General features: G+C 49.3%; 1 protein-coding gene across 3 annotated transcripts in view; it reads right to left on the reverse strand.

Moving 5' to 3' along the window:
* COL27A1 (collagen type XXVII alpha 1 chain) overlaps positions 1-20,921 on the reverse strand; it is a 139,675-nt gene extending 118,754 nt beyond the window's left edge. The window contains exons 1-4 of one of the 3 annotated variants that reach the window (XM_085077192.1): positions 20,835-20,921; positions 19,426-19,723; positions 11,361-11,431; positions 4,846-6,284 (exon numbers count right to left, since the gene is read on the reverse strand). In XM_085077192.1, coding sequence (XP_084933318.1) covers positions 4,846-6,284; positions 11,361-11,431; positions 19,426-19,481 — 1,566 coding nt within the window. In that variant the 5' untranslated portion in view covers positions 19,482-19,723; positions 20,835-20,921. Of the gene's footprint in view, positions 1-4,845; positions 6,285-11,360; positions 11,432-19,425; positions 19,973-20,834 lie in introns of those variants that run through there. The other 2 variants (XM_085077193.1, XM_085077194.1) reach the window with 2 other exon arrangements.
* Between the last annotated feature and the right edge of the window lie 2,456 nt (positions 20,922-23,377).

Here is a 23,377-nt window from a genome sequence, read left to right on the forward strand (position 1 = left end):
GGAGCTCAGAAAACATATCAAAAGTTTCTCCCCACATTGGCACCAGGTTCTGAGTAGTGAATGACATTATCCCTGCAGATAAAGGACCTGAATTGTTTTCTTCCAAAAAGAAAAGAAGTATTCCTACAGGAAAAGAGGCCACTGCCACAAATCTACCCTTTAGCCTTGTATGTCTGGGAAGGATTGATCAGCTACAGAGACAGCACTGGAATTAAAAATTCCCTGTTCAGGAGAAGATGAGAAGACCCTCACCTTGAATAGACTGCCAACCCCTCCTCACCTCCCCATCCTTGCCAGGCACTGCATGGCTTCAATAACTGCCTAAAACAAAGCTAGAATTTTAGGAGGGGAAAAAACCCCAACGCTTTGGTTACTTTCTTCTCCAAGGCAGGCTTATCATATTAAAATTTGGACATGTCTGGGTTTCAACCAGTCTGAAAACAAAAAGCCCTCATAATTCTGGCAGGAGCTGTGCTGCTGGTGGAGAGCCAGCCTTGTAACAAGATTTCCGCACCAGGCACAGATGTTTGTTCTGGGTCTGTGCAACACCTAGCACACTGAGCTCCTTGTCCACAGCTGGGCTCCTCACAGAGGGGCAAACACAATATACAGCAAAATAGGAGTATTCCAGCTTGATGAAAGCAAATTTTCTATGGAGACATTTCAGGAACAGTCTCTGCACGGGGCACTTCAGACACTGGAGCGATCCCAGACCTTGGAAGGCAGCCTGAAAGGCTGGGAAGAAATAGAGGGATCTCCTACTCTACCACTCACTTTCTATTTTTAAAGATTTATAAAAATACTTGTATATGTTTGTAAAATCCTAGATCCTTTGCAGCACATTTCTCTCGAACACACTTTCAACTATCTCTTCTCAAAATTAACTTTATTTTATGCTCTCTGATGCTTGGTCATTTGCCTGCAAGATTTCCCTACAGGGATATTTCCGGTTAAATTATCAAAAAAATTTGATCCAACTGTGTGAGCAAGGCTAAAACTTTTCCCATGCATTATACAAAGCGTGCAGTCTCCCTTTTTTTTATTATTAATATGACTCATTCATTAAGAGATACTCAAACACGTTGTGTGTTCCTTAATTTATCATGGACTGGCAGCTTGAATAGCCTTTTCTGGTGCGAGAAGGACTGGAAATAGGCACTTCATACATTTTATCGGTGTTTCCAGTCACCCCTTTTCCCTGCCCACTGATTGAGTTGGCTGGGATTGCCTCTTTAGGGAAGGAGCTGTGCTCCAAGACAAACTGCTCGTGCAGAGGGATGGCAGCTGGAGCAGTCTAGACTGGGGACGAGCTCGGAAACACATGTGCCTGGAAGAGAGGGAGGGAGAGGATTCTGCCTGCCAGGCACCACCACTGCCTCCCCTGGGGCTCCTGGGCACGAGGATGGAGCCAGGATGCTGTCCTGTGACACTTGGGGTGTCCTTGAAACACACTCCCTGCTCCTCTCATGCTACTCAGTGCTTCCACAGCCTCTCACTGAACTCAGCCTGCTCTCCTCGGCACATTCAGCATCAAGGCTGAGTTTCTTGCTCTAAAAATAACCCTCAGACTCGTCAGGAGTCAATACAGTCTCGTTTGTAGGGGCCAAAAGGCTATGGGATTGCAGGAGGAGAAAGGTCTAACTGGGGCTGGGCAGTGCTAGAGCTCAGCCACGCCAGGGCAAGGGGTTTGCTGCAGCTTTACCTGGCAGGTGGTGCTGGTGGGCAGGAGGGAGGCTGCAGGAGCCCCCAAAATCTCCCAGTCAAACCTGCTGCTGGTCCAAACAAACATACAACACCCCATCCACTGGAGGATTCAAAGACCCATCACATCACAGCCTTACAGGAGTTTAAGGGCTTGACAGGCTTGCAACAAAATACTATACTCAGGATGTGTTTTTCTTTTTTGGGGGGTCCAGGCGACTTCCAGCTGTGTGCTGGGGTCACACTGCAGGGCCTGGAGCTCTGGAGAGAGGCTGGCAGAGGTGCTTTGGGCAGTGGGGATGATTCAGAGGGACCTTTGCCAGCTGCTGAGTCAGTGCTGCCTTACTGACTTCGCACGATGTCTGGGTGTTCCTTTTGTTATTTCCCCCCTCCAAAAAACCCATAGAGCTGAGATCCCAAATGCTTGTGGTTATTAATGGTTCCCAAGAAGTTTTTCTTTTTTAAGAACATATTTGCCCTCCCCTCCTCTAGCTGCTCAGCAAACCCAACATTCCTGAAGCATTAATGCTCTGCCATGAGTTGCATGTGGGCTGCAGCATCTCCATTTCCTTTTGCACAGCATCCTGGTGGTCCTTCAGGACAGATTAATCCATGGATGGTGCTGAATTTTATTCCTAAGCAAATTAATCCTTTCAATCCTTTGCTCACACTCCTCCAACCATTGAATTACTCCCTCTATTGTTGGATTGGGCCTTTCTGCACAGCTAAGATTATTCTATTGATTAGTTTAGAATTCGCAAAGCCACAACTGCAGAGACCACAGGGCCTGAGTCATCACTGCCTCCCCTCCCACCATGGCTGCTATTCCCATGCTGATTTTGGGGTGATCAGGATGAAGGATGCTCCTTTCTCTCTAGGTGGAAGGGCGCTGTGGCTACAAGTCTGCCCAGAAATCACAGCCAAGGTGCCTCCAACCCTCTCTCAGCAGGCAGAACACACTTCCCCCCACACACCTCCCTGCCCAGGATGCCAATCTTCTTGAAGAGACCTCGTATCAGGCAGCAACTGGGAAAACTAATCACCTTATCCTTCCTTCTATATGGCAGACAGGATGACATTCCCATGGCCAGGCCAAGCGCCGGGCTGGGATATCACTGACCTCATCAGAACGCCTGCCCGGCAGGGTGAGGACGGCGCCAGGTGATTACTCAAGCAGAGAACATTTATCAGCACTCCTTCTCAAACATGCTCATCTGGCCGCGGAAGTGCCGCGGTAATTTCTCAACATGTCATCCCCATTCCGGTCTTTTCTCCTCTTTCCCTTCCCACGTCAGAGACGTCCAAGGAAGTGTGGCACAGAGATGTCTGAGTGAGTCACAGAGCTATCGAGCACCGTGTTGCAGCCAGCTCTGGCCAAGCCATAACCTTTCCCTCCCCAAGCCCTGATTTTGTTTCCAGCAGGCACAGAGGATAAGGCCAGACAGAGCCTCAGAAAGTCCTCCTTTCTCTCAGTTCAAGACTCCAGTTGTTCTCAGACAGGATGGAAAAATCCTGCCATCTCTTCCCTCAGCCCTCCAAAGCCTGAATCCATTTCTTTGCTATGATTCACAAGCCTGAGAGAGATTTTCCACTCCAGTTCAATAATAAGCTCTTTACATTGCAGGGGCTTAGAGCTTGGTCACCCTCATGACAACTGAAGGGCAAGAAGATGGCAGAGGTCAGGATTTTGGTGGGCTTGGAGCAGCCACCCAGATTCACCTCTTGCAGCTAAGTGATGTTTGGAGGGAAATTCACAACTGCTGAGTTTTTCCTCCTGGAAATAGGCCTGAAATGACTCGCCACAAAACACAGAAGCCTGCCCAAAGACCAGATTGCTGGAGCTCGTTCTGTCTACTCAGGGATTTAGCAAAACTTCTCCAAGCACCAGGACTCCATCAGGGATGGGTGCCTGGAGCCCACGCTCATCCCCCAGCCCAGGCAGCACCTTTACCTCTCCCAGGGGCAGCAATCTAGGAACAAAACACCACCCTGGGTTACTCCACACCCAGAGTATGAGGAGAGACATCACCACCCAGATTTGAGATGGGACAGGAGGAAGAACAAACTGCTAAACTCCCATTAAGGATTTGGGGAGACCCAACCATTCCACTTTAGCTGTTACTTGCACCAAGGAGCAGCTCTGCAGACACAAGTGCTGCTGATGGTGTTCCTTACCAGCCTCAATATTTCCATTGTAAACCCTTCTTTCACTATTTTAAGAAGTCAGCTGTAAAAATTCACTCTAGGCTGGATCTTGGCAACCAAGGCTCCGTCTGGGAGAAACTTATTTTTTACATGTACAACCCCTCTCTCCTATTGACAGTTTGGGTTGGAACACCAAATCCCCCTAAAAGTTGGCCAGTTTAAAGATTGTGTTTGCATTCTCAAATTTGAAAAAAAAAGAGAACAGCCAGCAGATAATTAGTGGGGCCTGAGTGCTTTTAGCATTACAAAACGTGTGTATGCTTTTACAATAGCCAAGGTATACAACCTGAAAGGAGTTATTTTATGTGGAATGCAGTAGTTAAATTTATAAAGGAAACTTTTTGTATATTTTAAGTGCAGGCTATGAGAAAAAATATAAAACAAAACACCCAAGCAAAACTTATACCATAAAAATAAAGGCGAGTTTGTTTAAAAAAATATATCCTGAAGCCATCTCTGTTCCTGCATTTGCTGAAACAAAGTATTTTTTTGGATTTGTCACTATTGGATACAAAACAAATTAATAACCAGAGTCAAGAAATAGTTAATTTGAGGTATGTTTTTAAGGCATCTGGGTTTTCTACAGAAAGTGATCAGAGATAAACCAAGGGCCTGGAAGATAGCCCCAGCCTGACCATTTAAATTTTAACCAGCAATTTGAAGGAAAAGAAAGTGGAATTTCTCTTTTCTTTTTTCCTTTCTTTTTCAAAATCTAACATTAAGCAGCAACTTTAACCACAAATGTTTAAGGGGCATCCACCCTCACTGAACACTCAGGCTCACACTGAGATTTATGCTAAAACTGTGATGATCAGGAATGCAGTGGTGCTTGGCTGCCACACTTGGATAAACTTCATAGAAACCCTTGGAGGTTGTGGTCTGCCAGCCCTTGAGCTGAGCTGTGACTGGGAATAACCAACATGAAGAGCCTGAACATACCTGAGGTCCTCTGTCTCCTTTCAGTCCTGGATATCCCAGTAAAAATGGAAACGCAGTGGGTCCCAGGGGGTCAAAGATTTGATAGCCACCTGTGGCAGCTAGGGTGGTGAGGTTGAAGGGCTGTGCCCTGGTTCTGAAGCCAGGCCGGGCAGCCCCCAGGAGTGGCTTGGTGTACACCAGAGGGATGACAGTGGGATCCACTCTCCTGGCAGAGGATGGCACATGATGCTTTGGAGAGAGCCCACGGCTGGGGTTCTGTGGGGTTTGCTTCAGGGTGACAAGGTGGACGTTGCTCGTTGTGTTATCAGTCACCTTCCTCACGGGCTTTACAGTGCTGGGGGCTTCAGGGGGCTCAATGCTCGGTTTTTGGTTGATCTTCTTTTTGGTCTCTTGCTTGGACTCCTTCCTGCTGGCCACGACCTGGCTCTGGCTCGTTGGCAGGGCTCTTCTGGCGGTGGGAAGGGGAGTTTTCTCTCTGCGTGGGCTGGCAGTGGGCCGAGACACCCGGGGGGTTGTCCCCGTGCCCCGAGGGAGTGGCCGGGGGGTGACCTGGGATTCGGTATGTGACAGAACCAGCGGGGCCACCGTGACCTTGGTGGCTTTGGTGGTCAGTCTCGGCGGTGACGGTGGGGTTGACAGCAAGGTGGGGGTTGTTGCTCCTGAACCCCTCACCCTGAGGGGTAGAGTGACCCTGCTGAGCTCCAAGGATGGGGCAGCAGTGGTCAGGTTTTTCAGACCCTGCAGCGAGGGCTCCATCCGCTGTGGGGTTCTGGGGGAGGCACTGGGGTCCCTGGGCAGGAGGGGGAGCAGGGGAGGCAGGTTTGGCCGGTAGGTATCTGCTTGCCTGCACTGTTTTTTCAGGTATTTACAGTAATGGTGAGCTGCCTTGGCGGAAGGATAAATATCAAACTGGCAGATGGCTCCTTCAAACTGCACGGAGTGCTGGCTTATCTTCCCAAAGAGGAAAGACCCATGTGGATCCAACGCCTCGTCCTTTTTAAAATGCAAATCCGCATGTACTCTGCGCTTCCCACAAGAAGTAAATAAAGTGACTGTCTGGCCACGAATGTTGATGGCCATATTGTGCCACTGGCCATCGTGGACATTGTAATCAAAATATACAGAGCGCTTGTGGCCCACGTACACGATGATCTTCCCAGGCACAAACTGGACCCCCAGCTGCAGTTTTCTCTTTTTGCTCTTGACGGCGAAGAGGAAAGCGTTGTTGATGCGGTGGGAGCAGAGGCTCAGCACCAGGAGCAGGTCAGAGCTGGAGCCTGCGGGGAGGAGGGTGCTGAGCGGCGCTTCCACGCGTGCTCGCTGAGTGAAGATGACCCCTGATTTGAAAGGAATGACTCCTTGAGGAGCTGCACGTGAGGAGGACCATCCGCTCGATGGCCTTTTCCCTGACAGGCCCAGTCTTTGAAGAACATCCACATCTGAAAGGGAAGGACAAAGATTGTGTGAGGGGCTGGGCGACCCAAGGGCTGGATGGGTGTGGAGAGGGGTCAAACCAACCTGTGCATGAAGGCAACAGGATGCAGGAAATCCTAACTCACATACATAACCCCACCATCTCACAAAAATATTCAAATAACCAGCACGGAGAACTCACAGCTCTTCTGCACATTGTGTGAGGAGCAAGTGCATGCTCAATGTGATTACCAGCAATTGCCAAAATGCATCAGCTCCATGGTGCATCTGGTGAGGTCTCCTGATCCACCAGGGACCAGCTCAGATGTTCTGGAGGGAGCTGACCTCACTACAAGGAAATTTCCCACTGCGCACCACTAGTCCACTTCCTGGGATTTAATTCTGAGTACTGACCACATAGCTGGAAAGGAATTTGAACAACAGATTGAGCTGGGATTGCAAAATTTTATATCCCCAGAGGGCAAGGAACAGAACTTCCAAAGGGAACACAAAGCCTTGTATCTGTCTCTCTCCAAGTTAGCAAGGAGCAGCTTTTGATCTTCGGAGAGTTTAGGGAAGTGAGGGTGCCTCACAGCATGAAAAAACTGCACCTATATTTCAGTGAACTGCTCAAGGTTCTCAACAGCAGTATTTTTTTTTTCCCAGCAGATCATCTTACAGCATTAAATTATTTTAATAAGTTGGAACCAGGCTTGGTTTGTGAAGAGCACAGGAATTGGTTATGGCTGCCACTGAGCACTAAGGCTTGCCTCCTGCAGTATCACCTAGGAGCAGGTACCTTGCTCAAGACAGGAGCAGAGGGATTGATGTCCAGAGAACCTTTCTTCACCAGCTCCCGGAGGAGTCTGCAATAGTCAGGTGAGCAGAATCTCCTGATTTCTGCCCCCGAGGTCTATCAGGAGTCACTCACAGCTCAGATTAGCAGGCAACAGCAACACAAACTGGGGCCAGCTGGCAGCAGCCTCAGCTGAATCACTTAGCTGGAGAAGATGCTGAGGTCTACGTGAGCAAAGCTGCAAAGGTAAATGTGCCCAGACCTGAAAAAGATCCTATGCTGAGCAGCTGAAGGAGCTCAGCCTGGAGGAGAAAAGGAGACTCAGGGGAGAGAACTTCTCACTCTCTGCAACTCCCTGGCAGGAGGGTGTAGCCAGGTGGGGGTCAGGTTCTGCTCCCAGGGAACAAGCAATAGGATGAGAGGAAATGACATCGAGCTGTGCTGGTGGTGTTAGATTGAAGAGTAGGAAAGGTTTCTTCACCAAAAGGCTTGTAAAGCATTGGAACAAGCTGCCCAGGGAAGCAGTGGAGTCACCACCAGTGGAAGTGTTCCAAAAACATTAGATGTGGCACTTGGGGACATGTTTTGGGGTGGGCTTGGCAGTGCTGGGCTAACAGTTGGGCTTGATGATTGTAAAGGGCTTTCCACATCAAATGATCCAATGAAGGTGATCATGATTCCCATGACACTGTCACTGTTGACAGTGAGCTGGGATAACTGCACTTCCTTCCCTCTTCCTGCCCAAAAGCAATCCCCATCCCTCCTTGGCTAGCCATTCAGTGCTCTTTAGCAAAGCCAATCTGGGCTGTACAACCCAGAGGCAGATGCCACAAAGCAAGAATTTAACACTCAGAAATGTGGTGGTGCCATTTCTGGCTAACACCATGGGACTGCAGCTTTCCTAGTTTAAAAGGAAAAGCAAATCAAAGGTTTTGTCCAAAGAGAAAATGACCTCCTTTTCTAAAGGGGCCTTGGTATTTGGCCACTTTCACCTTTAACTATTAAATGTTCAGCACAGAACACAATATTTGGAGAACTGGCACTCACAGAGAGCCTGGTGTTGGCCAGAAGGGTTGCAGACTCAAAGCAGTCTGAGACCTGTAATGTTGCTGGCCAGGAAGGGAGGAGAATGATGAGAAAACCTCTGTTCCTTGACTTTGGCAAAAACCTTGGCCATTTTTGTACGTAAGAACGGGTCAATCAATATTTACTTTGTCTGAGTTTAGCTTTATTCCCACCTCCCTTTTTTAAGGCAGTTTGACTCATTTTCTAGCAGACGCTACCCTGGAGAAGGTGCGTCAGATGTAGAAAAGGATGGAAATTTTCCTGCTCTGTGCAGAGAGGTAATTTACTGCACAGCCTGTGCAAATAATGTTAATATTGAATAATGTTCATGACAGTACTTCTCCTATACTCTAAAATCCTTGATTCCCCACTGCTTTTATTCCATATTGTCCAACAGGGCTGTCTCTCTGCATAGCTTTCCCCTCTCTGCACTGAACAGAGGAATCATGGCAGTGTCTTCACCCTGGATAATCTCCAGAGCCCGTGAAACAGCAAAGGCCAAAGCCTGGCTTTAGTGAAGTCAAGTGGGACCCTTGCCACAGACTTCAAAGGCATCAGGATTTATCCCTAAGGAAATAAATTTACCACTTAAACGAGGAGCTAGACTCCAGCTTCCAATTTCTCCGTGTATTTTTAGGTTCTCCCTCAGAGACAGACAGGGTTTGTCTCTGCTAGAGATGCTGCACACTCCAGGAGTTATTTATTTGGTAGCTGCTCTGCAAAGACCTCAGGATGTTTCCCTGCTCAGAGGATGCTGCTGCTGTTGGCAATCCCAATCCAAGTGCCTCGTTAGCAACTGCATCCAGGAGTGCTTAAGGAAAAAAAGCACAACCCAAACACTCCTCTCTCCCTCAAAACCGCTAAGGTGGAGCCAAGCTCTGCATGCCTACGCAAAATCCGATTTAAGAGCCCTCATGCAGGACACGTATGTGGACTTTCCAGCAGCAGGTCCAGGCACAGAGCTCAGGACTCCTGTGCACCCAGCCCATCCCCTCTCCATCCCATCTCCTCTCCATCCCATCCCACCATCCCAGGCTGGTGGGGCACATCTCCCGGGATACGGGATGTCATCAACTAACGTAAAATGCAAGGTAATTCTGACTCCCTGAAGCAGCTCCAACTATAGCAGAGCATTTTTTCCCCTTCAAATTTTTTCCTCTGTGGATTTTTCCATCAAAACACATTATTTAAAAAGAACATTCACTTAAGAGCTGCCTGGTCCCAGGTGCCTCAAAGCTAGTGACAACATTCCTGTAGCAGCATTTGAGCAACTGGGAAGAACCTCTTTCATCAGACTTGATGCACAGAGATTCCTGAACAACCACATGATCATCTCTGAAAGAAGGGATAAAATATTTTATTGTTCTCCTTCCCATCTCTTTCATTCCCCACACAAAAAGCTGTATAAGGAAAAGAAGCCAAAAGGCAGGAGAAATAACTTGCAGCTTCCCAGAGTCCAACAGCTAACATGTGATGCCCACAGCTAAAACTGGGTTGAATAAGTGCAGCATTTCCAAAAGTTACTGCCCAGACCCTTAGTCAGTGCACAGCAAATGAACTCACCTCGCTATTTTTTGGATTTGTAATACTTATGGAAAGATCATCCTCTGTGTTCCCTGATTTTCCAGTGTACAGGAAGACTCCTAAGCCTTAGAGTAACAGCTACAGTATTTTCAAAAGCCCCCAGCATTGGCTTAATTTCACCCTCACACTGACCTATGAACAAGCTCTTACTACTTCTATATTTGATGTTTGAAAATACATCAAATTGGGTGATAACACAGCCTCAAGTCACCAAAGTTTCCCTACAGCCTTTACTTCCTTGGAAGTTTTTATTTTCTGGTACCCAGAAGGGAATCCTCTCTCTCTCATTGTGTAGAAACCAGCGAAGTTTAAAAAAATTCTTTTATCACAGAGAAAGTATCTCAGAGAGGAGTTATTGACTACACCAAGGTAAACACAATGAGAGTGAAATTAAAGAGTTTGCTTTAGACTGATGGTAACAAAAGACATGGCACCATCCCATTATTATCATAGGAGTAAAATGATGAATAGAGGTGAATCTAAACAGCACATTATAATCTACTTGAATAGAGAGATGCCAAGACACAGTATTTGTTCTGCCTCTTTACGAGCTGACATAAAACTTGCTCTGAAAACTGCTTGACTAAGTAATTCAGCCAGATGTTCACCTCCTTTGCATTGAGGCAGAATTTGGAAAATATTACATTTTTCAAAATTGCTGATGGCAGGGATCTATTCCCCCCCTGTAAAAAGTGCTCCATGGGCTGGCTGACAGCTGAGCACTGACCAAATTTCTATTTTTCCTTCATGTTTTGGAGACTGAGAGGAGAGCCCTGGAGCCTGCTAGTCCACTTAGTGTTCACTGCTGAAGGCAGGGGAAGCTGTTCAGTTCCAGCAAATACCCATGTAAAGCATCCATCTGGGAGAGGTGTTGCTATTTAAAGAGGAGAAAGCTCCTTTACAAACACATATTACAGGATGCTTGTCACCTGCTATCAACTGCAAAAGATGATTTTTTTTTGTTTGTTTTCGTTGACTTTGAAGCTTTTAATCTCCTCTTGTGGGGTCACTGATTATTGTACCCCAGCCTAGTCCTGTCCCCAGCAGCACCAGGGAGGTGATGCTTGCAGAAGGGGTGTAAGGACAGGGAGAAGGTGTCACTCCTCTATAGAATATTCCCTTACAGCACAGCAATTGAACCAGATGTAGCCATTCTATTGCCAATGAACCCTGTGAGATTTTCCTCCCTTAAATTTGCTTTTACTTTTAGAACTCACATAATTTCTCTATGCATAACATTCCCTGTGCTGGCAGGGCCATGCCTGAAGCACACCAAAGTCAAGGAAAAATCTGTCTGCCAGAGACATTTAATTCCATAAAGCCCCCATCCCAAGGGGCACTTTCTAAAAGCAGCTAAGCCCTGACAAGTGCAGGTAGATGCCAGTGACATTTTAGACACAAAGTGCTTCATTCCCACCAGTTCCACCAGACAGACGGACTCTGAAAATCCTGTGGGGCACGTAATCACCTGTACAAAACCTGGTTCTTTTGCCAGCTGTTAACTGCATCATCTACATCATCAATATTGCAACCATAAATGCATCTAACTGTGCACCAGGCTCAGACATTGATTTTTAAGTTATAATCCTACACTGGTACCGAAGCTTTTACTTCTGTTGACAGAGGAGAGGAAAAAAAAAAAAAAGGTGTAATTTACCTTCAGAATTTCCCTGTGTGAATCCCAGGAACCAGGTAAAACACAATATAGTCCAGAGAAAGCAGAATCCCCTAAAATTGAAAGAAAAGAAAAGAATAATGAATTTCTACAACATTAGTAACAAAACCAATTCCCCTTGTTAAAGGTCTTCTCCTTGATCCTGAGGTCTAGCAAAGGCAGTGACAGCATCAGCACGACTCCAGGAAGTAGATTCAGACTGAGACCTTATTTTTCTGCCATCTAAACCCACTGAACTCAGTGGAAAGGTTTCCCAATGGTATTAGGAGCCTTAAACAAGGGCCAGCCCAGTGTTTTGAGAGTCAGGGTCATCACTGCTGCTGCTCCTTGGCACTCACCCCACCTAGAAGAGACCACCAGAAATGCAGGAGGATGGAGAAATCATTCAAAGCTGGGAGGCATAAAGCCCTGCCAGGAGAGCAGGTGCAGGGCTGTGGGGACATGGGCAGGAAATGGGCTGTCACACAGTGCCCTGTCACCTCAGCAAACAAACCTCGAGTCCTAATGCTTTACTCTGTGTGCTTAACAATATCCCAAACGTGCAAAATCCTGCATGGATCTATTCCTCATTTTACACCCAGATGCAAAGAAGGGGGCAGTTTCTAACCACTCAGCACCACTGAGGACCTTCTCATGAGCCTGGGATGGCAGGAAAATTTAGAAACTGAGAGACCCCCAGACTTCCAACCCTGTGCTCTCACAGACCCTGTCATGCCTGAGAGGGAATTGGACAAACCTCTGTTAGCTCAGCTTTAAGCCTTCAAGTGCCATTGAAAACAGCAGCTCAGGGAAAAAGACTTTTACCAGAAAGGTAGCTAAAGCTCCCCCTTTCCCCCATCAGCTTCCTTGATTTGTAGCCAGCTAATGAACATAGGAAACTCCTTGGTTAGGCTCACTTAAAGCTGTCAGTGGAAAGTTTGAAGATTGAATTCCCTCATCTTCTAGAGGGGATTTTTAACAGCTTCATCAGCACAGGCTGCTGGAGGAACAGACAGAAATGTAAACTACAGAAAGTCCTCAGCCAGGAGACAGCAGTGTGGGACATGCACAGGTTGTTTGTCACTTCAGCACAGCCAGGGCTTGCAAAGCCATGCCAAAGTGCAGCTTGCTGCTCTCTCCACATCTGACACACAAATCATATATCAAACAGGATTAGAGGCCACTCTTCTCCTGCCATAAAGCCTCAGCTTTAGCCCAAGAAAGCATCCTCTGAGACAATGTATTACCCTGGGCCAATCCTCACCTGGTGCAAGAGACCTTTTCCCACAGCTAAAAGGAAGCCACAGTGATTTACATCAGTGGGGAAACCTGGCTTTGAGTGCAAAACTCCATCCAGGAATCCAGCCACTAACTGATATTTTAAGGTTTGAAAGGATAAAATACTGGGAAACAAATGAACTGAAGCAATCCATGTCCTCCTTTGCTGTTTCCATCACCCTGACACACTGGACTGCACATTTCAAGAGCTCTGGGACCGCTTTAGTTTATAAATGAACAGCTTGGAATAGCCCAATCCCAGTGTTCTTCTGCCATGTCCTACAGCCAGCCACATTCTAACCAGGAAACTCTCACCAGGCCCCAGAGGTCTCCAGCTGGGGACACTTGGTTGTTTTCTGACCACTTCAACCCTTGGGACACAACTGTTGGGCTGCTGACACTGCCAAGGGCAAGGAGAGCTGCTGGCCCAGTTCCTTCAGGGATGGAAGAAGGGAAGCAGAATAGGATGATTCTTCACAGCCACCTTTGGCAGTATTATTTTTAGCCTGAGAGAGGCTGAAATCACACTTCACAAGACAACCTTAATTTCTGCCCTCATCCCCAACAGAGGTTTAAGATGTGTGCATGGAGCAAAGACCTGACTGGGAATCATCCACCGGACTGCCTGCTGAGAGCAGGAGAAGACAGGGAAGAGGTCACCAGCAGCATTCCCAGGCGTTAAGAACCTGTGCTCTGCTGAGGATCAGATTTGTCCAACCACACCGAACTGACACCCACTTCTGTATTTTTTTTGAGGTGCACCTTCCCCCAACCAAGCTCCCTGTTGATTGATGCAATGAGGAGAACAAGTCTTGGGGGAAAATCCAGCACGTAATTTCATTCCAGTGACACTGACGGGCTGTAAAGGAGATGAATGCAGTGTGGGATCCAGCTGGCCCCAGCCCTGCTCTTGGACCCCTCACCCAGCCAACACCGTACGAGTTGAGAGCGGGGCTGGGTGCCAAAACACTGAAGAAAAACACTTTGGCAAAATTTACCAACTTAATGGAAAAAGCAAAAGCAGCTTCCAAATGGCAGCCGTGTGAGTGATGGGGCTGTTAATTATCCCAAGATTTTTAATGCAGGCTCTTTTTCCGTTACAGCTCAGCAGTGACAGGGCTGCATAAGCAGCTTGAGTAGCAAGAGTAAAGAAGATTTTTCTCCTTATATAGAGCTATCAAACCCACCTTGCCTTTATCTCAGCTTCTTCCCACGAGCAGTGATTTCCACTGAGATTCTATCCAGAGGTACCACTAAAGGTGTTTGTTTCTTTTATTCACAGGGTCTGTGAATGTCACAATGAGGTTCCTGGGGCTTTTCAGCCTGGAGAAGGCTCCAGAGAGAACTTAGAGCACCTTCCAGAGCCTAGAGGGGCTCCAGGAGAGATGGAGAGTGACTTGGGAGAAGGGAATGGAGGGACAGGACAAAGAGGGATGGCTGTAAACTGAAGGATGACTGATCTAGATTGGATATTAGGAAGAAATCCTTCCTTATGAGGGTGGGAAAGCCCTGGCACAGGTTGCCCAGAGAAGCTCTGGCTGTCCCTGCATCCCTGGAATTGCCCAAAGCCAGGCTGGATAGGGCTTGGAGCAGCCTGGGATAGTGGAAGCTGTCCATGGCAGGGGTGGATTGAGATGAACTTTAAGGTCTTTCTACCCCAAACCACTGCTGCAGTGCCTGGCTGAAGAAGTGCCCCACAGCACACTTGATGTAAGTTCTCATGAACTCCAGAAGTTTTCCAGTGCAGAAACAAACTCCCTTTCTAGCAAACTGAAGTGACTGACTGCAGCTCGATTTTACTCCCCTATTTTTGGCAAACTCCTGTGGATCAGTCCATGGGAGCTGACCAGTGCCAAAAGTCCAAGGCAAAATACAACTGAGAGGGACAGAGAAGCACAAAGACCTTTATTCCCCTGATTCCCTTCTAACCAGACAAGTGCTGGAATAAAGCCCTACACTGAGCTAAGGACAACAGCAACACAGCAGCCTTCAGGCTAGATGTGGTCACAAATTATCCTCAAGCAAGTGCCAATTTGACATAGCTGAGGCAACCTATAAAATAATTGTGATCAGCTAATTCTCCACTATTTCTGGAATTGGTTTGAAACAATTTCAGCTTTTATAAATTAAAAGGTTTGCCCTGCCTCAGAAGAAGTCCAAATGGTTTTGACATCTTGTTTGCTTAGATGATGGGTTGAAGCAGAAGGAAATGTTTCAAGGGCTCACAGCAGCATTTAATTTTTTATTTTGTTTTCTCCCTCATTTACAGTGGGGAAATGGCTTTGAAATTGCAAACATTACTGCAAGGTGGAAAAACAATTCCCTACCACTTTTCTCCATTCAGGTGTATTTTTTTCCTGTTTAAAGACCACAAAGCCAGCTGGAGGCTGAAAATTGCTTTTCAAGAAAAGCAAATCTGCATTTCTAGCTGTAGATCAGACAGTATATCTTAAAAAAGAGAAAAATATATGTGTGGGTTAAGATCCTTTGCACATGACTGGAGGTGATATTTTATAAGGCTCCCAAGCAATTTTGACAGACAACAGGAAGCAAATCACAACCTATAAAACTGAGGCTTTAAATTGTACTGAGCATTGCTTCCATCCCAGCTTTTTGGGGTAGAAACCTAATTTTGTACCAGTTACCTCCTCTGTGGAGCAGACTTCTGCTCTCTTTTTGGGGCTTCTGGAAATGATGGTATTTCTCCACTCCCCCTCAATTTCTGGCAAGAGCAATGGAAACACACAACTATGTAGATGTCCCTGTATTGACCCTGCTTAGTTCTTAGCTAGACCTTTCCTGCAGTATAAATGAGGTATTGACTTACACCTCCAGGCAAAGATTTGGTACACAGGCACTGCTGCAAACTCCAGCACAGTAAGGGCAGAGTTTCTGAAACAACTGAAATACTATTAGTTTTCAATGCCCATTCAGAATCTACATTTTGAAGGAAAGGGATTGAGCAGACAAACAGATATGGCCCATATAAATCCATTCCTAAGGTCATTTAAAAATACTGAGAAAGCAGAGTGCTCTACAAAATGTCAATATTAAGTAAGGGAGAATGAAATCTCCATCCCTGGAGGTGCTCAAGGCCAGGTTGGACGGGGCTTGGATCAGCCTGGGCTAGTGGAAGGTGTCCCTGCAGGAGAATTGGATCCATCAAGGTCTGATGTTTGCTCATCTGGCACCTACAGCTCCTCTGAGGACTGCAGCAGAGCCATACAGACCTGCAGTGCACAGAAGGTGGGGATGAAGCACCAGCAGGAGCAGAGTGACCTCCTGCAGACACCTCCCACCCTGTCCTCTCAGGGTTTAGGCTGATCCCTGCAGACAGAAGGCTGAAAGGCTCCAAACCACTGCTCCTTGCCCTCCTGATCAGAACCAGAGCCTGTGCATTCCCTGCACAAAGCCATCCCAGAGCTGAGCTCCTGCTGGTGACAATCTGCTTCCTCACCTGAGAGATGCCAGACTGACACAGCTCCAACACCCTCCCAGACAGCTCCCAGCAGCTCTCCACAGCAGGAGATCTTTCCTGGCAGCTCATCCCTCTGCCTCCCCTTCACTCCCCAGCCCTGTCTGGGATATTGACTTTGCTGCTGTGTGAAGTGACAACACTCAGTGCTGGCCCTGGCCTTTGTGTTCTCCAGAAACTGGAGCCCTCGACAAACAGAAGTGCTAAGCGTGATCTGTCATCTCACTCCTTTTTTGTCCTTCCAACAAACGCCTTTGCATTCCTTCATTTTGTGAATGGGGTTTGGCAGAGCCCTATAGAATTCCCCATTGTTTCCATTTGCACTTCAGTAGGCGTCCATCATTTCTACTTGTGCCCCCAACAAATTGGCAAAGAAAGGGAAGGGGAAAAAAACCCACAAACTCTGTGTCTGTCCCTGGGCAGAGATTTCCCTCTCACCACAAACCTGGGCAATCCTCAGTCAGTAACAAGAACCCCCATGAACAGAGACATCAAGCAGGGCAGATTTTAACCCTTCAACCCATTGAAGAAAGGGGATGAAGCTGAAGCTTTATTTTAATAAAGGACATGCTCAGAGAGACACATGGAAGCAGCAGGAGAAGGTGGAGCTGGGCTGTGACACTGTCTATCCCTCCTGGGACACATCTCCAGATGCAATTGCCTCCTCTCTACCCCCAGGCACACACACATCATTTGCCAGTCTACTGCTGAATTTGTCCAGCAGTGCCATAATTTGTCCCCAAACCACTTGCCCAGCTCACAAACAATCCCCTTTTCTTCTTAAAACAGGATCCATGCCTCCCTCCAGCCCTTTTGGGCCATCCCAGGGGCTGACCCACACCTCAATGGTGCTGTGGTACCATGTGTGAAGCTCTCATCCAGCACACAGATGAGCCAGGCAGACCCAGAGCAGCATTGCTGTGACAGCAGCCTGTCACCCACCAGAAGCCATCAGGAGCATCAAGCCACCTCCATGGCCAGCAGTGGCACTGGGGCTGGAATGGGCCAAGGTGGCACAACCACAGAGGAGCAGCACCAGTGCTCAGTGTGTTGCTCAACACAAATCCTCCCCTGTGGTTTGGTGAGCACATCAGCAGAAATGACCAAGAGGAGCACATTAAGCTTGAAGAGCCTGTAAAACTTTGTGTTCGTCTGGTTTTACAAGCTTTGGCAGCTCAAGTCTTCAAGCACACTGTGCAACTGCTGCTCCTTCCCTGGTGAGGCAGCCCTCCCACTCCCACCTGCAGGTCTCCAGCAGCTCCCCAACCACCAGCTCTGCTCCAGAGGATGCTGCAGGAGCACTGCTACAAGAGGGACCCCAGTGCCACACAGGAATGCACCAGATCATTCCCATCACAAGCTGCTTCAGGCAGCACAGCCCTCGCCCAGCACAAGGGTGGCCCTGTGAGCCCAGGGACATGCCAGCTCTGGGCTGGGAGCATCCTCTCCAGGACCGGTGGCCTCAATGTGACCATGGAGCCTGGGGAGGATGGGATGCACAGCGCTCAGCCAAGCAAATCCAAGCCCAGCACCAAAATCCCTTCGGGAATGATGCGAAGGGCGGCAGGCGACCTCTGCCGAGGAGGGACCGGAGCAGCACACGGCGGGGACAGGCCGGGGGACACCCTGGAACAAAAGGCGCTCATTCCGAGGCACCAGGACACAGCAGAGCCAGGTTTCCCACGGCACTGCCAGGCTCTGCTCCCGTGCTGTGGTGGCCTGGGGACACGGTGACACAGAACCTGGCACAGACCGCCGGCAGGCAGGAAGCCACGCTGCCGTTTCCCGGGTGCTCCTTCCTAAACCTGTCCTGGGAGGGTCCGGTTTGTCCTCGAGCAGGATCTGGGAGCCGAGCAGGATCTCCCTGTCCTCGTCTATAGCGTGATCAGGGTCAGTTCCCCTGCCAGGCTGAGCAGCTGGTGCTCTGTCAGCGGCTGTGCCCTGTGCCAAGTGTGTCCCCAGCACCGGGGCCCGTCCCCTCGCTGTGACACGCTGCTCGTGCTCTTTCAAAGGAACCTTTATCTGGCTGTTCTCCTCTGGATTTCTCCCCTTCTGACGCCAGGCACCCTTGCACGGTCCCAGGCGGTTCTCCCAGACCCTGCCCAGCGCTAAAAAGGTGTAACTGGGAGATGCTGCACTTACCAGCATCTCCAGACACGCCACAGCCACGTCTACACAAAAAAACCCAAACAAAAAAATCCCCCGCATCACAACAACCCTAAAGCGCTGAAATTCAGTCCTTGTGAGCATATAAATACACAGAAAACTTGCCAAGGAGAGCAGCCGCAGCCCCTGGGAAGGGGTCTGGGCTGTGCGTGTAACTCCACACACACACTGAGCCTCCAAAGGGAGCTGCACATTCATCCGGCTCCAGGAAAGGGGCGGGAGCACGATGACCCCGGGGTGGAGGGGGGCTGCCCCCAAATCCCCTCGCCCCGGTCCCCCTCTTTCCCCCATCTCCCAGCCCAGCCGAGCAGAGGGATCCTGTACACAACTTTTTCAAACTGCCAGGCAGAAGAATCCCAGCCTTTCCAAGGGAGTGTCGGTAAATCATCAGTACATCCGACAACGCAGCCAGCGGGATTAACCCTTTGCGGGTGCCCGGGAAAATAATAACAACAACAACAACGGCGCATTTAACAATGAAAATAGTAAAAGCTGGTCCCAGCTGTGGGAGAAAGGGGACGGGCGGGGTGTGTGCCGGGATTTTTTCACACACACACGGATGGATAGGAAGCAGCGTTTTGTGTGTGCCGAGCACATGAAGAGCTGCCACCGCGCACCTCCGCCGTGCCTCAGCCCTCCGGGCTCTCCCGGCACTGCGGCCAGACCCAGGTAGCCGTGTCCCCGAGGGGCAGGGCGAGGAGCAGCTCCCAGGAGGGGCACAGATCCCCCCGTGCCCGGGCAGGGTAAGGGGAGCGAGGGGCAGCGGATCGCCCGTTCCTGCATCTGCCCGGGGGCTACACCGGCGCCCACCTCCCGGAGCAGCTCCCGGGGCTGCGAGCCCCTTTTCCCGGTGCTTGGGAATCGGGGGGCTGCGGGGGGAGCTCCTCCTGGCCGTCCCGGGGCCGATCCCCCGCTCTCACCCCTTCCCGCACACCCCAGCCGCGTTCCCCCCTCTCCCGCTCCGCAGCGTGGCCTCCCCGCTCCCAGCCCATTCTCCTCTCCAGACCGGGAGTTTTCACATCATCCCCTGGCAGAGGAATGTCTTCCCCCACCCCGTTCCCAGATCCCGCGGTCCCGCGGCTCCCCGGCACCCCCAGCCCGCCCGGGCTGCCGCTCCCCAGCGCCGGGAGAAGCGGAGTTTGTACTCACCCCCTGCCTGCCGCTGTAGCTCTGAGTCTGGAGACCGGCTCTGATTCCGGCTCCATCACGTTTAGTGCATTGTCTCTTTCGGGCAATTTTTGCGGCAATCCATCAGAAATCGGGGGACAGGCCGGTTTGTGGGTACATCCTTCCCAGCAGCTCGGCTCTCTGCCTCGCTAAGGGGCTCAGCTGTGTCACAGACACCCCTGGCCCGGACGGCTCACTCCTTCCTCCTTCTCTTCTGGGTCCTTTTGCTTACACAGATCTTTTAATCCCATTTAACTCCCTCTCGGCAGACTGCAATTACCTTGGGAAAAAGGAGAGAGAACACAAAGTACACGCTAGGAAGCCAGGCTGGCCCATGGTCGCTGAATTTCTTGCCTCTCTTTTTTTCCCCTCTCCTTATAAATAGTGCAATTTCTGTGATCTCTGATTCCCAAAGTCCTTGATTTCAAGTGTTTTTTTCTTAGCTGTTACTTTTGTTGTTGGTTGGTTGGTGGTTGTAATTATTATTTTTATTTGCAGTGCAGATGTGCCTCCCACCCCCCAAGGATCTCTCCTCTGGACTTAGAGAGAAGAGGAAAAGGCAGATTTGGAGAAATGAAAATTATTTAAGGATGTCCTTACTGCCTCTCTCTGCTGCCCTCCTCTGTAATAGCGAAGCATTTACGAGAAATATTACAAAATAAATAAATAATTTTAAAAAAAAATAGAAAAACTCTTGGCCAGCAGAGCTGTGGGGAAAGAATCGAAGACCCTGTCAGGCTCTAGGGACAGAAGCACAGGCTCTTCTTTGGGGAGGCTGCTGATGGAAATTGCAGCCCCTTGTACTCACCTGTCCAGGGCCATGAGCCCCAAACTGGCCTCGACCCACCTTATAAAGTACCTGGCATGGCTTTTCCCTTGGGATCAGCGCTTGGTGGGGCAGCTGGGAGCCTATGGATGGGGCTCAGCCTTGGAGGAGAAAAGCCCCTTATGCCCCTGTTCCCCTCCTCGCCCTGCTCTGCTTCCCCAGGGCATCTCCAGAGCCCCTCTGCTCCCATCAGCGAGGGATGGAATCTGCAGCCCGGAGGGCAGGGAGAGGGGAATCAGTTTTCCTACGCGAGGTCCATCAGAACAAGCCGGATCCCAAGCACGCTTGGCCGGCTCTGCCGGGAGAAGGGACTTCCACGTGCGGATAAAACCTTCATCCCTGTTTCTCCTCCTCTTCCAAAGTCCCACCCAGCCAACCGTGCACCCTCAGGGCGCTTAGCAGGTCCCTATTGTCCTCAGCAGGACGCGGCAAGCCCCTCAGCTCCATGGGATGCCCTCAGGCAGGTGAGGGAGGAACGATCCGAGCAGTCCCACCTCCTCCCTGCACCCCCGGCTGCCCCTGCCCTGCTCCCTCCCATCTCGGCACCTCTGCCTTGGGCACTTACTCTGCAGCGAGGCGAGAGGCTGTGCAGCATCTCCCCATGGCCGTGGGCATGCATTGATCCCAGCAGCTCACAGCAATTGCTGCTTCTTAAAAGTTAATAATAATAAAAAATAAAAAATAAAAAAAGGAGGAAAAAAGAAGGGGGAAAAAAACCCCAAACCCAAACAAACACCAAAGCCCCTTCCTCCCTCCTTCCCCTTCAAGGTGTCTCCTGCGCCGGGAGCCCGGGAGAAGCGACCAGGCTGAGGGGCCCGGAGCCAGCCGGGGCTCTCTGGGGTCCCCCCAAATTCAGCAGATAATCCTTCCCCGAGGCTGGCGCGGGCACGTCCCCCTCGGACAGTCGCTCCACTCGTGGGTCATGGATGCTGCAGGGATCCAGGAGAGAAGAGCGGTGGGGAGCGGGTGCTGGGAGGGACATGGATGTGAAAGAGGTGGAAGTTCTAAGGCTGCCCTTGTCCTTTTAAATAGCTGCAGCCCGGGGACTCCGGGCTGGCGGGGGTGCCCCAGGTATCCGGTTTCAGCAAACAGCAGCTAATGAGCAGAGATCCAGCCTCCGAGGGGCAGGATCAGCGCTGCCGGCGGGCAGGGGGGCACCCCGGGCACCCCACCAGGAGGGGAGGGGGCTGCCGCAGGGAGGGGAGGCTGCGTGCTCACTGGCCGGGCAAGGACAGGGCTGCAGAACAGGGGGACAGGGCTGCAGGGGCTACAGGACCCCCAGGGCAAGGGGACAGGGCTGCAGGGGCTACAGGACCCCCAGGGCAAGGGGACAGAGCTGCAGGGGCTACAGGACCCCCAGGGCAAGGGGACAGGGTTTCAGGGGCTACAGGACCCCCAGGGCACAGAGCAGGTCCCCCGAGGTGCCAGCGTGGGTCTGGCATCAAAGCTGAGCCAGCCCAGGATCTCACCCCACAGAGGTGGTGGGAATCTTTACCACATTATCCCCTGAAATGGAGAAGAGCTAAAGCACCTGGGCACAGGCACTAAGCTTACACACTCCCCATGAAAATACACAGCCACAAGTAGAACCCACCAAGTACCTGAACCTGAGGCTGGAGGGGAATGATGTTACATTATGTTCAGAGCAGAAAATTCAAGGACCCACTGGCCTGACTCAGCAATGCAGGTTTACTCAAAAACCTGACCTCAGAGTGTGGCCAAAAGTTGAGGTTTCCACCATAAATCAGATGTCCCATGACATCTTCTGTTCCCATGCATGCTAAGAACTTCTCTCCCTTAATACATATTAGCTGTGGTTGCTAGCTGGGACTGTGGTTTTGCATCTCCCAGTTTCTATAGGCAGAAGATTTTATTCATACCTTTGCTCTGAAGCATCTACATTTTGCTTCCTTTCTTGCTAAAATAGATGAAGTTTCAAATAGTGACCGTAAAATAATTTGAAACAAGCAGTGTTGGGACTGGGTGGTAAACTAACAGCCCCACAGTTCCCTATCCTCCAGAAAGCCTTCTCAGAAGGGTGAAGCTAAGATAACATATCCAGATACTTGTAAGAAATTCCTATTCACAGAAAAACATGTCTCACACCCCCTCTGAAGGCCCAGGAACTCAGATGACCCAAACAGTCCAGCTTTGAGGACTGGCACTTTAGGGACAACAGGCAGTGACACAGCTTGTCAGAAACACCATAAAATCTCTATTTTTCTTAGCTATTTTTTTCGCCAGCTGTTCTTTCCATGTTTCTCAGTCACACATTCCTCACTGAGAAACATGTCCTAGCCATGCTGAAGTGTTTAAGATAAAGCTTTAATCTATTAAAAACCCCTCAGCTTTGCAAATAATTGTGGGTCAATTCCTCTGCTGTTGAATACACCTTAGATTCTCTTGCTTATTTCTATCTTTTCTCTCTTCTAAATGCAGCTAATATTTAGTAAACTCCTTTTCTAAAAAAAAAAAAAAATCCAAAAACAACCCACCAAAAAAACCAACAAAAACCAACCCTCACTCTACCCAGAAAAGAACAAGGTCTGGCTTTCCAGAGAGAGGGACAAAATGGAAAGGAAAATGATGTGCTGCATCTTTTAACAAAGACTAATCCAAATGGGATGTGCATGGGTAGCTGGGAAAGGACTGGTGATGCTCCAGGTCCACAGCATCTCACCAAGGACCCACCATAAAACTCACTGACAGCCTCATCCTCAAATCCTCTGCACATATTTGCTCAGATGAACATTTTCAAACCAAACACATGCCTAAAAGCTTTGCTAGCACGAAGACATAAATGTATCCCAGCAGTAGGAAAAAGGGAATTAGTTTAAAACAAAAGGAAACCCAATGTTGCTGAAGCCAAGGCTAGTGCCAAGTGAATTCAGGTTCAAAAATTAGACCTCATTCTTCAAAAAGGGAAAAGCCGCAACATATGATCTGAATAGAAATATATTTAGCAGATTTATTTTTCTTCTCTTCCAGATTTAAATAGAAGCCATTTTAAAACACTAAATAAACCGAAGGAAATCGGCACAGCAGTGAAATTTAAAAAAAAAGAAAAAGAAAAAAGGAATTGGATTTGAATAGTTTAATTAGCCAGAA

The sequence above is a fragment of the Lichenostomus cassidix genome, chromosome 17 (assembly GCF_008360975.1).
Source record: "Lichenostomus cassidix isolate B80296 chromosome 17, HeHo_3.0, whole genome shotgun sequence".
Classification (NCBI taxonomy): domain Eukaryota; kingdom Metazoa; phylum Chordata; class Aves; order Passeriformes; family Meliphagidae; genus Lichenostomus; species Lichenostomus cassidix.